At 42.3% G+C, this 13255-nt stretch overlaps 1 protein-coding gene across 1 annotated transcript in view; it reads right to left on the bottom strand.

Annotated features, from left to right (window-relative positions):
- Nucleotides 1-1405: 1405 nt before the first annotated feature.
- The window catches only part of LOC132414566 (leucine-rich repeat-containing protein 37A-like), a 42297-nt gene continuing 30447 nt past the window's right edge, over nucleotides 1406-13255 (bottom strand). Inside the window, exons 8-14 of the mRNA XM_059997217.1 lie at nucleotides 12831-12949; nucleotides 9032-10842; nucleotides 8504-8608; nucleotides 4027-4076; nucleotides 2598-2652; nucleotides 2429-2516; nucleotides 1406-1549 (exon numbers count right to left, since the gene is read on the bottom strand). Of these exons, the coding sequence (XP_059853200.1) occupies nucleotides 2466-2516; nucleotides 2598-2652; nucleotides 4027-4076; nucleotides 8504-8608; nucleotides 9032-10842; nucleotides 12831-12949 (2191 nt within the window). The 3' untranslated portion in view covers nucleotides 1406-1549; nucleotides 2429-2465. The remainder of the gene's footprint in view (nucleotides 1550-2428; nucleotides 2517-2597; nucleotides 2653-4026; nucleotides 4077-8503; nucleotides 8609-9031; nucleotides 10843-12830; nucleotides 12950-13255) is intronic.

Here is a 13255-nt window from a genome sequence, read left to right as displayed (position 1 = left end):
GAGAACTACATGCTTACAACATATAGGAATAGAACCTTCTCAAATTATTATCCCTTATTCAGTTAGTCAGCAAAATTGGCGTTTTCAACATAGTAATGAATGGGGACTTGCTCTTGCAGGATTTCCAGGAAACCTAGAATGTCATTATCCTGCTGATAATTCAATTTAGTAAAAATAATCTTTACATTTTTCCTTCTATAATCCAACGACACCCTATTCCACATGTACCTTTGGTTTTTCCCAGCGGGTCCTCCTCAGGAATGGCTATTGTACTCATTGACGACGGGACAAAATTGACTGAACAAATTCCATTGACTTCAGCTCAGCGTGTTGAACTACATGCTGTTATTATGGCTTTTGAGCATTTTCCTTCTGTGTCTCTTAATCTGTTTTCTGATAGTAAATACCTTATTGATCTATTACTTCTTTTGGAAACTGCTACCGTAGGACATACTAATGACCCTGAATTATCATCCTCTTTTCATTTGCTTCAACAGCTTACTCATTCCCACGATGGTCCTGTCGCAGCTCTACCTATCCGTGCTCATTCTAACTTGCCTGGTCCATTGTCTAAACTTAATGCGACTGCAGGTGTTTTAACTTGATCTAAACGTAATCTTTATCCTGTGCATTTTCCTCCCAAAAATAAAGCTAAAGTTACTCTTCCTCCTCAATCTCTTTTCCCTAAAGCAGGACATATCCCAATTTACCGTACGCCTCCTTTCCGTGCGTCATGCTATCAAGAATGGCTAATGTATTGCATTCGCTACTTGTGTACTGTAAATAAACATGGTTTATATCCAGGACGCCCTTGCGTTATGGTGAGTTATGATCAAACTCCTTTACAAGCAGCACAACACTCCCATGCTTTACATCATCAATCAGCTACCACCTTATGCAAACAATTTTCCCTTACTCGTGAAGCCGTCCGACAAATTGTTAAGCAATGCCCACAATGCTTACCTCACCTTCCTGTTCCACATTATGGTGTTAATCCTCGTGGATTATTACCTAGTCATTTATGGCAAATGGATGTTACTCACGTCCCCTCTTTTGGAAATTACAGTTTGTTCATGTCACTATTGATACTTATTCTGGTTTTCTCTGTGCTACAGCACAGACCGGAGAGGCTACCAAACATGTTATTACTCGTTTATTACATTGTTTTGCATTTATGAATATTCCTAAAATTATTAAAACAGATAATGGGCCCGCTTACACTAGTGCTGCTTTTGCAACATTTTGTAGTTCATTACAAATTACCCATATTACAGGCATTCCATATAACCCTCAAGGACACGGTATTATAGAACGTGCAAATAGATCTTTAAAGCTAACTATTGAAAAAATAAAAAAGGGGGAATTACACAGAACAACACCACATAACCTTATAAATAATGCTTTCTTTATTTAAAATTTTCTCACTCTTGATAAATTTGGCCATTCTGCAGGGGAGAGGTTGATGGCTAGCAAATAGATGGCTCGCCACAGCTCACAACAAGTGTAGAAGTTGAAGAAGCTCTGCAACTCTCACGAAAATTTGACAGTGCTGATTCAGAAAAAGAAGAAGAAGGAGAAGAGATCAGATGGCAGCATTAAAATTGAGGATGCGTTTAGCTTGTCATGCAAAGTATACATGGATTTGTGTTACTCCTTATAAGTATAATGACTCTATTTGGGAATGAGAGAAAGTAACAATGCATCTGCTGAGTGTTTGGTCAGATAATAATATTAGTCTTGATCTTAAAAAGTTAAATGCTGAAATTCAGGATATGCAAAATGCACATCTTGACATTTCGCCAGAAGATGTAATTCAAACTTTACTGGATCATTTAAAGTGGTTAAACCCTCAGTCTTGGATTCCTGGAGGGTGGTCAGGATTTATTACCCTGGCCATAATTTGCCTATTATTGATAATAATCTTCTCATGTCTGTTTCGTATCCTCATGCAACAATATACTACTCTCGGCACTAAGCTTCATGGAATTATTTTGCAACAAAAATTAAAAAATAAAAAAGGGGGACCTGTGGGAAACGTTCAGCCTTGAGAGCCAGCTGCGGACACACCAGGCATGCCGCCGCTGCTCGAAGGGACTGTGCCTAATTGTTCCCCTCCTTGTTCCGTTCCACGGGAGATAAACCACCAGGGCCCAGGGATCAGAAAGAATGGAAACTGAGACGAGCAAAGCTGTCTCCCCCCTGCACACGCAGGTTATTCTGCGTGATTCTGGGCTTATGGGTTTCCTCCCAGGGAAGTTAACCTTGAAGCCAAGACAGTCCCTAGATGATGTAAACCACCATCTGGCAACCAACCTCCCTTTTTCTAGTCTATATAATCTGCAACTGTAGCATAATAAAATTTGTCTTGCAACCATCAGTTGTCTTGGTCCTTCTGACCTCATTCATCGGTGCTACTTCAGTTCCTTACCCCTTCCCTTCTGACCCTTGGCGGTGAAATCCTCTTTCTACGGCAGGTCCGTGGCATAAAGTGGCCCCCTTGTCACAAAAAAGCCCTCCTAGAACACAGAAAGGGAAATATTAATTCTGCATCTCCCCTGTTTTCTCTGGCCACAGTACTTTACCCTCCTCAAATTTACCTGACTCTCACTTTCCCCTGAGCTTCTCTTATGCCGCAGAAATCGAAAAAAGCCCCTCGGAGGAAAACACACACATTTAGTGTTACACGTCATTTTTCATCTCTCGCACAATGTGTTATCTCTGGTCTTATCAGGACTAAACGGGTACCTCAGTCCATAATCACAATGAGCAAAATCACCAAAGCCCCGGGATCTTGAAATTCATTCCATGCACGCTGGCCTTCCAGAAGTTCTCTGTGTCCGTCCAAAATGGACCCCCAGTGTCTCCGGGGAGACCACTGCATGTGGCTTAGCATGGAGTATAGGCAGGATTTTCAGCCCCGTTCACCTTTCCTGGCCCTTGGCCAAGTGCCCTCGTGCGGTGAAAACACTGCACAACGGCCCTGGGCAGAAACACGTTACTCTCTAGATGCGCTTCACACCAGTCCGCTTCGGACTTAGTCGCACATGCAGCATTTGCTGGGGGTGTGGGTGTGGGGAGAAGGTGCTTTTATTTTCCTGGCTGCTCTATCCTATAAGTTGAATCACACCAAGTAAACACGTGAACCCAACAAGCAAAGTTATCTATAGCTCTCTGACTTTCATACTGCAGGGTAGCACTGAGGTGTCAGTGTAAAGTGGAATCAGTTTAAAGGCCATGACCAGCAGGGAAGCACAAAATACTCTTTTTGAATACAAATAGAATAGATCAAAAATCAGTGCACAATAAGTGTGTTTCAGAAACTACTTCTGTCCATATAGTATGTGTCTACTGAATTGTGACATAAAACCTAGCTCACAGCCCAAGCACAGTGTGATCAGTAGAGAAGTCCTCAGTGGAAAGGGACCATCTTCTTTTTGATAATCACTAGCAGTATGACCATGGGACAAGGTATTTTCCCTTTCTCTTTCTCCAGTTCCTTATTATAAAAGGAAGAGACAAACTACTGTCTAAAGTTTCTCCCAGTTAAAATTCCATGAGGTTGGGATAAAGGGAATAGAGAGTAGGGGCCTGAAAAACAGTAGGATGAGAAGGGAAGTTTTCTTGCCACTTTACAGAAGGGGCTCATATGTTCTACCTTTCGTCAGCTTTGAGTGAGGCCAGCCCCTAAATCCCCAACCATGTGGCCCTCCCGACCCCAGAGCCTCCTAGAAGGCGTCTGGTCTGGCCTGATGCCTAGGAACCAGGCGTCAGGCCAGCAGGAACAGGTACAACCAAAACCCCTCCCCGTCCACCCTCTTTCCTTAAAGGCTAATGAAAGCAGATGAATCTGTGCCAGTCCTGTTCTAACTCAGCTTGGGCTGGGGAGCTAATTCTGCTGATACATAAATTAGGGTAAACCATTAGGGTAATTAAACTTTCTTGCGGCTTTTGGTGAGGAAATGGAAACAGATGAGTTCTAAGTTCTCCTCTAGTTGAAAAATTCTGCTTTCAGAGACCAATATTTACCTTCTGCTGCTTTTTCTATCTTCGTCTTTTGCGATTCTGTGAGAATAAGTCTGTTTTGAAAGAAAACATGATCATGATTATCCATTACAACTATTTCCAAATCCTTATTCAATCCTTTTTACTTTATATCTTATCTACCCAGTGAGATGATAACTTTTTAAGGCAAGGAATTCTACCCTGTTTCAAAATCCTTTGACTCTTCCACAGTCCCTAACTTAGGGTCTTGCATGCAGCCGGCGATATATTTTATTGACTGTTTTAGATAACGTTCAACAGATAATTCCTAATACAAACTCTTAGAAGTAGGAAAAGAAAATAAAAGTATCTAGCAGAAACCTAAGCTTTGTTTTAAAGTCAAGAACAAGAGTAGGATGCCCATGATCACTGCTACTATTGATCATTGTGGAGGAGGTCTTAATCAGTACGGTAAGAAAAAAAAAGTATTGGAAAGGAAGAGACAAACATATTTGCATATGAAATGAGGGACCTAAAAAGACCAAAAGAATCAACCGAAACTCTACTGGAAGTAACATGAGGAAGATGGCTCCATACAAAATCAAGAGATCAACATATAAGCCTCAATAGCTTTCCCATATAACACAAATAACTAACGAAACAACAGAAGAAACATCCCATTTACTATATCCATAAAAATGCATAAAGTACCTAGGAATAAACTTAACCACAAATTTGTAAGACCTATGTGATGAAAATATTAAAACTTTTCTGAAGGACATTAAGAAGAAGTACTTACATGGCATGAGATACCATCCTCCTAGAATGCTGTAAAGAGGTCAATTCTCCGCAAATTAACCTACAAATTCAATGCAATCCATTTATATCTAAAATAATTTTTAAAGAAAACCTAGCCAGCTGACACTTGGTAGAGAATATATGTAAGAATAGTTATGAAATGTATGAAAAAGAAGGTCAAAGATTAGGACTTTGCCCTACCAGATATAAAATATGTTATAGAGCAACTAGAATTAAGCAGTGTGATATTGGTACTGGTGGTACAGGACAAGATAACTGGATCACAGAATAGAGTCCAGATGAAGAGAAAATATTACCAGGGAAGAAAGAATAAACTATTCAGTGAAAGATTTGAAAACAACTAGATCTTCATGTAGGGGGAAAAAGTTACATCCCTTACCTCAACCACACTAAAAAAGAAATACAACAAATTCTAGACAGATTATAAAAGTACTTGAAGAAAATATTAGAGATGATTTTTACGTCATGAGGTGACAAAGGCCTGGCTAACAAAACCCACCCCACCTGAGCCATGAGGAGAGGACGGGCAGATATGGTGGCAGACTGTCAACACACCTCCTACTCTTCACAGCCCTTGCCCCCTTTTCCCCTAGACTGTTTGTCTTCTTCTTGTTGACGTATAAAACTCTTGGGAGTTCCCTGGTGGTCCAGTGGTTAGGGCTTGACTCTTTCACTGCTGTGGCCCGAGGTTCAATCCCTGGTCAGGGAACTAAGATCCCGCAAGCTGCACAGCATGGCCAAACCCCACCACCTCCAAACAAACAAACAAACAAACAACTCTTCATAGTAAAGAAATACTGGCTTTCATTGAATTTCAGGGTTTCGAATCTTTCCAGTGTTTTTGTCTCTAAGGAGACAAGACAAAAGAGTGGAGTAGGGAGCACAAGCTTTGCAGTCGGGTGAAACTGGCTTCTGCTTTTGGTTTGGCCACTGGGCCCTCACACTGATCTCCTTCATCGATGAAGGAGGGATAGTAATATCATCCTCACAGGACTGTGGGCATTAAATCAGACAATATATGGAAAACTCTTCATCTTACACTTGGCATGAATCAGTGCTAAGCTGGTGTCACAGACAAGATGGTGGAATGTATCAAAGGCTCTGCTTGTGGCATCAGGCTCTGAAGGCTCTTTCCCACCATAAGATTATAAAAATATTGCTTTTATTTTCCTCTAATACCTTTATGTGGTCTTTCTTCACATTTATGGAAATACGTTTATTTAAGATGAAAAATGGGGATCTGCTATTATTTACCCCCAAGGAGTTAGGCAGCTATTCTATCACCATTTATTCATTTTCTTCCACTGATTGGAATATTGAAACGTGACGTTTCAAAAGTCTTAACAACACATGGGTCTATTGCTGGACTCTATGCTACTTCAAGTAAATATTCGGCTGCATTATTCCTCACTGTGGAATTGACATAATGCCTCATCTCTGTTCCGTTGAACCCCATTATTGTCTACCATAGGAAGAACACTGCATGGCCCCTGTCCTCAAAAAGCTTATCACATAAGTGGGGAGAGGAAATAACGGTTAGGACTCCTCGCTTTCACTGCCGAGGGTACAGGTTCAATTCCTACTTGGGGAACGAAGATCCCGCAGGCCAAAACAAAACAAAACAAAACAAATGTAAGGTTAAACTACCTAGAAGTTAAAAACAATAAAAAGGGGACTTTCCAGAAATTCTAAAAAGGCAAAAGGCCATATGCCACCTGGAGATATAGAGGGTACAGTCTGGGCAATGGCCAATGACTAGCAAGCTGACCCCATGCCAGTCCCCAGACTCTTGGCTCAGAAATCATACTCTTCCTCACCAAGAGAGAACTCACGTCTTCCTGTTGTGGCGGTCGCACTTTATCAATATCACAGGATTGATCAAAAATCAGAATGCCAAATTATTACTTGACAATGAGAAATACATCTCTTCTACACACAGGGCATCCGTGTCTGCACAATGAGAGAATTGCCTTCTGTGGGACAGGCCTCCGTGGCACTCTAAAGCACAATCACACGATCGAAGGCTACGTGGTGAGAACAGAATTAGAAAAGGAATCAGCTGAATCGAGAATTTAATGGGAAGGCCTGAGGTAGCTGGATCCGTCCATCTCCTCCACAGGCACAGCCTGGCTAGGGGGCCTGACTCGTCAGTTATGCTGCCTAAGGTGCCATCTCTACTCTCGGGCAATGTGAGGATGGGCACTGCCCATGCTGGTCTCTCCTCACCTTTTCTATGCTTTCACTATTGACCAACCCTCCTGCAGATAGACACATTTCTCGTTAGAAGTTAGTACATCATGTCAGGTTGTATTCAAGTCTGATAGGCCCGCAAGCCATTGGTCCTTACGGACCTCTGCTCAGCTCCATGATGTGCTAACTTTGGTGTTTCTCTCTTGGGGGGCTGCCTTTTGAAAAACTGCTTACCACTTTTGTGAGTTCTGAGGGGAGGGACCGCTTTGCTATGGCCCCTAAGAAATGGTGACAAACCTCACAGGACTAGGATCAGGAGGGCTGCAGTATTCAGGGAAGGCTTTACGAAGACAGATATCTGAACTTGAGTTGGCTTTTCTGAGATTCATAGGACTTCCACAGGCAAAGCAAAATAAAGGAATTTTAGATGGGCAAAGGCACAGACCAAAGTAGGAATGGGTATGGTGTAACAAGCGTATAGTGAGGAGCCGCTTTGGCTGGAATGGAGGGAGGCCATTACAAGAGAAAAGGTAAATAAAGTAGGTTGGATTCGAAGGGTAGAATCAAGATTGTCAGCTTATTAAAACCACTCTTTTAATGTTAGCAACTGCCTGTGGGGAAAAGTAATAAACCATTGTGTAACCGAACAAAAGGTAAACAGGCTACCTCCAGGAATAGGCTACTATAAATATGACATACTTTAGGGTAGCCTGCTGCAGGATTTTACTTGCAGTGGTTTAATGGAACCTATCTACACAGTTCCTAATACACCGGAGAAGAAAGATGCTAAGTAAACCTAAGGAATTGCAAAGATCCCACTTTTATCGTTTAGGCATGTCCTTTTACCTCTCCCAGGGTGACTGATAGCTCCATGACTTTGGAGATCGTATATCTCTCATCATTTCAGCCAACAAGGAAAGAAATCAAAAGTAGAATGAGAGTGACTGCTGAGTACATCAAATCAGCATCGTTTTCTGAGTTGAAGGAATTTTACTATCATGTCAACTCTGGCCTTCCTATAAACTTAACTTGTCAAAATAGTCCAATGGCTTGTTATCATGGATCCAATTCCATAGAGATTTCCTGGGAGTGGAGTTCCTTTAAAAATCCTGTGGGGACTTCCCTGGTGGCACAGTGATTAAGAATCCGCCTGTCAGTGCAGGGGACACGGGTTCGATCCTTGGTCTGGGAAGGTCCCACATGCTACGGAGCAACTAAGTCCGTGCGCCGCAACTCCTGAGCCTACACGCCAAGAGCCTGTACTCGACAACAAGAGAAGCCACCTCAGTGAGAAGCCCATGAACTGCAATGAAGCCCCAACGCAGCCCCCCAGAGAAAAAACAAAAACAAAACAAAAATACAAAAAATCATCCTAGGAATATACTTTTCAAGAAAAGAACAAAGTGTATGTCAGTCCTTATGACTAAAGAGAAGAATCAAGTAGTAGTAGGTGGAAAGGTGGATTTCATTCTCAGCTTGTGAGTTCTGAATCTGAATTAAGTATTGTCCTTACCTCAATGAGACAGAGAATTGTAACCCAAATCGTCACTACTGCAGATATGGATATTGCCAAGATGAGTCTGTTCTTATAGCCATATGCTGGAACTTCTTTTGTGAGCTAAAAAAACAAATAACAACTTTTTAAAAACAAGGAGATAGAAGGGATAAAAACTGACTATTCTTAAACCTATTCTAAACGCTAGCTAACTATTCTTAAACTACTATAAAACCCAATCCTTTCAGGCGAGTAGCTTCTATAAGAACAAGCCAAATTTAATGTTGTTAATCTTATCATTAGCATTTTCTTCTACAATTTATTTATCTACACCTTATTTATCTTGTGTTATGCATTTTCTCGTCTTCCTTAGGAAGAGTGGCACACTGTTTAAATGAGCAAAGTGGGAGATCACTGTCTTAGCCCGTTTCATGGCTGAAGATAAGATAGAGACTAGGAGCCCGTGGCATTCCTGCTTGGGCACGTTAATGGCGTGTCCTAAACTGAGTAAAAGTCCAGCTCCCATGTGTCAGGGGTTACCCTCACCTCACTTGACTCCTGCCCTTTCTGCTCACTCTGGGCTTCTGTGCTCTCACTGATGTAGTTGTCAGCTTTCCACTGGTCCGTATCCCCCTCCGCTTCGGACACATTTACTTCTTGCTGCTTGCTGAGAAGCTTCATCAGGAGGCCTGTTCTAGAGATGAGGTTGGCACAGGCCAGCTGCACGTGGGTCTCCGAGCAGTTCATTTTTAAAGTCTGGATAACATGAGAAATGAGCCTTCGCATGTCATTGTTAGGGATGAGGGACTGTAGCTGCTGGTTTAGCTGAGTTTCAACTTGATCACCCGGGGATGTGAGCCCTGGGAAAGCGAAACCTGTGGGCTTAGAGGATAATTCAGTGCCCGTGTTGTGGTACTCCCATAGTGTTTGGTTGGTGTGTTGAACAGTTGGCATACTGTTGTCTGCAGCAACAGTAGAATGTGCAGTGGACACGTTCCTATGGGTAGTGTTTCCAGGGCTGGTTCCTCCTGGCAGAGTAGAGTTTCCTGTAGAAATAATTTCTTCAGAAACATTTTGTGCAGTATTGATTTCTGAAGTAGTGTTTTCTGTAGAAGGGTCTGAAAGAGAAAATAATTCTGGAAAAGGCTTTTCCTGAGAAGTCACTTCTCCTGAAGATGAAACAGCCTCTCGTGGAGGGGAATTTATGAGACTCCTCAGTACAGAGAACGGAGGGCTTGCAAGCATCATTCTAGTGAGTGAACTTTTCTTTCTGAACTTTCCACTCCTTTTGCCTTTGGGTTTTCTGTGGACCCGATGAGACCTAATTTTATGGAAGATGTATTTTTTTCCAGAATGTGAGATTAGTTCGAAGTCCTTAATGTTTCTAGTTCTAGCCTTTGCATCCTCTAAAACATGAAGAGTGTTGGATAAGTCTTTTGATGTGCTTTTAACCTCTGATGGGGATTTTGGAGGGATGGAGGCAGAAGGCCTGCCCTTGAAGTACTGTTTCCAGGAAGAGGAGCCTGCTGCCTTGTGTTCCTTTATGAATGAAGACTCTGCATTGGAGGACTTTCCCACCAGCTTCCTGGGACTCTGAACCATGAGAAGCTGTTTCAGCTTTCTTGGGGATGGCCTCCTGAGCCTTCTTTCTTCAGCAGTGTTCGCCTCAGATGGCTGGGCATTCTGTTTCCCCCTGACGCTCTCATCTCCCACTGCTTTGAGGTGCATTTTCTGTATGCCCCTTGGGCCCTTGAGGACCCTGTTCACTCTCAGCAGCCTTTCCTCTGTACTCTCAGTGTTTGCGAGGCTGTCTTTCTGTGGTTGGGCAGTTTGCAATTTCTTTTGAAAGATGTAGCTTTTAAACGTGGCACTTGAAATGTTGGAACGCGTACGCGTGGCAGGTTTTTCTTCCTTTTTAACCTCATCAATTTTTTCTTGAGTTTCTGCATCTAACAAATGTTCCACAAAATGGAGTTTCCTCAATTTGTTTTTATTAGCTGAAGTGTTGGGTACAGGTTTAACAGAAGGGCTCCTTGTATTGCCTTTCAAAAGGCCCTGCGGCATATCTCCATCTGGTGTATTTGAGAAAAGAAGTTGAATGAATGGGAATAATGTTGATTCCACATCTCCTAGATTTCCCTCTGAGGTATAAGGCAGTATGTCATTTAGTGTACTGATAATATCACTTTTATTCTTAAAGTCCAGCTGCTCATTCATGAAGCCTGACAAGCTGACAGCACTTTTATCTGACGACGCCCTCTCGGACTCAATAGTCAGCTCAGTGGTGGTGTTCTTTTTCCGGGCTTGTAACACCTTCATCAACGATCCTTCTGCATTCCCTATAGATGTTTCTTCATCTGTCAAAAAAGAAGGGACTGTTTTTGATCATTGAACACTGATGGGACAGCTTTTTGTCAGTCCACAGCCAAATAAATTAGGAATCAGTCAAAGTTTGAGTGCCACTGAGGAGTAAAAGAAACCCACACTTAAGCCTATGACTGGCAACAACAAAATGTGAAAAAGATATCTCTTGAAAAAGTGGCTATCTACTCAGAAAATTCTGTAGCGTGAAATATAGTAACTACGTTCAGGATTACTCCACTGGTTCCCAGGGGCCAGTACTCAAGAAAATGCAAGGCTGGAAGACAAATATTCCCCTACTCAGCTGGACTCTCTGCAGATCTACTGTGACTCCTCCCATTCATATACCCCATCCTGTCCTGCCTCAGAGGCAGAGGAGTGTGAGGCTTCCTCTCTCCACCTCTTCAGTGTGCTTGTGTTCTTGCTGCTATCACAGATGACCACGACAACAACCGCCGCTAACAGGTCGTCATCTGGACACGTCCTTCTCCACCCGCCCACCGAGTCCTTTGCTCAGTCCCTGCTTCCATATATCCCAGCGCCCATAACACAAGGATCTATACAGAAAAAAACCACTATGTCCGCCCTGGCTCTTTGCTAAAATTTGGGCAGGGATCTGGGGTATAAATTCAGAGATTTGCCAGATTATATGCCAATGTGGAATGTTCAACAAATCAATGGAATAATACTTGAGGTCTTCAACTGCAGAAGGGAACAAGCAACTTCTGTCAGATGGCTACTTTGCTTTCATTTCATTTTACTTCTAATATTTCCAGCTTTACTTGGGGAACCGTCCAAAGCTTCTGACTGTGTGAAGGCAATGTGTACCATTGTGCAGGTGGGCTTCTCTTCCAAAAGGATTAAAAGTAGTTTTGGTGAGGGTCAGAGGAGGAGGGGAGGGTCATGAGAAAGGAGGAGCATGGGCTTGCAGAGAGCCCCAAACTGGGGACAGGAGATCGGGGCACTAGGGTCATAGCACTTAACACCTCTGATCTTGTTTTTTCTCACCTGTAAAAGGAGAGTAAAAATGCCTTTTCTGCCCACATCTGGGGGAGAAGGGAGTAATAATAATTAGTAAAGTTGTCAGGGGGAGTTCCCTGGTGGTCTGGTGGTTAGGACCCGGCACTTTCCCTGCTGTGGCCCGGGTTCAATCCCTGGTTGGGGAACTAAGATCCCACAAGCTGTGTGGCACGGCCAGAAAAAAAAAACCGTGTTGAAAAATCAGCAATATTGTCTTTATATAAGGTGCAAAGTGTTATTTGTATGATGTGCTCTAGATCACTGAAAGAGACTTGTATTCAAGCTACCTGGGCATGAAAGTACATTTTGGAAGTCATCAAGTTAGTGCCAATAAATCTAATATATAGAAAAATAGTTGAAACCCCCTGAGTGTTTTGTGAATAGAAAAGCTTGAGATTCAGAGCAAGCTCAGAGCTAGACAGTCTAAGAATAAACTAGCTCTCCCGTCCATTAGAAGGGCTAGGTAGCAGCTTCTGGTTATGGAACCAGAAAATCTCAGGCTCCAAATAGGACATAAAACAGCATCACTTGTACTGTTTAAAAAATTGCAGAAACACACAAAATAAACAAAAATATATTTACACCTCTCCTATGAGACAAAGAGTACCTGAGACTTAATGTATATAAAATCAGTTTACAAAATGTGATGCGCTATATGAATAAGTTCTCATTTGCAGAGAGCACAGCATAGGATATGTGGTCATTAATGTGAATTCCCTTCCCCCTTCCATTCCTTTATCTTGTTCCATTATGTATGCAGATCAGTTATATTAGCTTAATAATGTAACCAAGCATCTGATATTTAGCAAGGGGGTAGTTCCTAGAAACTTAGGGAGCTGGAACTCTGAATGAATGGATTAAAACAATGCAATTACACCACTAATTTTAAAATTTATCATCATTGATTAAAAATAAACATTAAAAAATTAAATTAACAATTTATTATCCCGCAATTGAGACTCACCACAAGGTGTCACGTCTGTCAGGCATTCACTGTCACAACGCAGCTTGACTGTCTTACAGGCAACCTCAATACTATCTTTAAATTGGCAGAGGCAGCAGCCCATACGGCTAGGTAAGATCCTATAAATGGAAACACTGGTCATTAAAGTTGTGATAAAAGAGTTACTTGAGTAGGTAGAAGGGGGAGTCCAAGGCCCCCACAGACCAGTGCAAAAAGGAGTTCTTGGGGCTCATGGGCTGGAGAACAGGATAGGGGCCGGTTGGCCAATTGCTGCTCTTGACTGTTGTAAATAAATATAGAGGAGGAGAGAGGTGCCCAACAGAAGGATTAGGATGGCAGTAGGTATGGTATGCCTAGAAAAAAGGGAATAGGGATTAGAATTGGGGGACATTGATCTGTAATTTGATTCAGAAATATCTCCTTCC

This window comes from Delphinus delphis, chromosome 19, assembly GCF_949987515.2.
Source record: "Delphinus delphis chromosome 19, mDelDel1.2, whole genome shotgun sequence".
In the NCBI taxonomy this organism is placed as follows: domain Eukaryota; kingdom Metazoa; phylum Chordata; class Mammalia; order Artiodactyla; family Delphinidae; genus Delphinus; species Delphinus delphis.
This window is presented reverse-complemented; position numbering and strand designations above follow the sequence as displayed.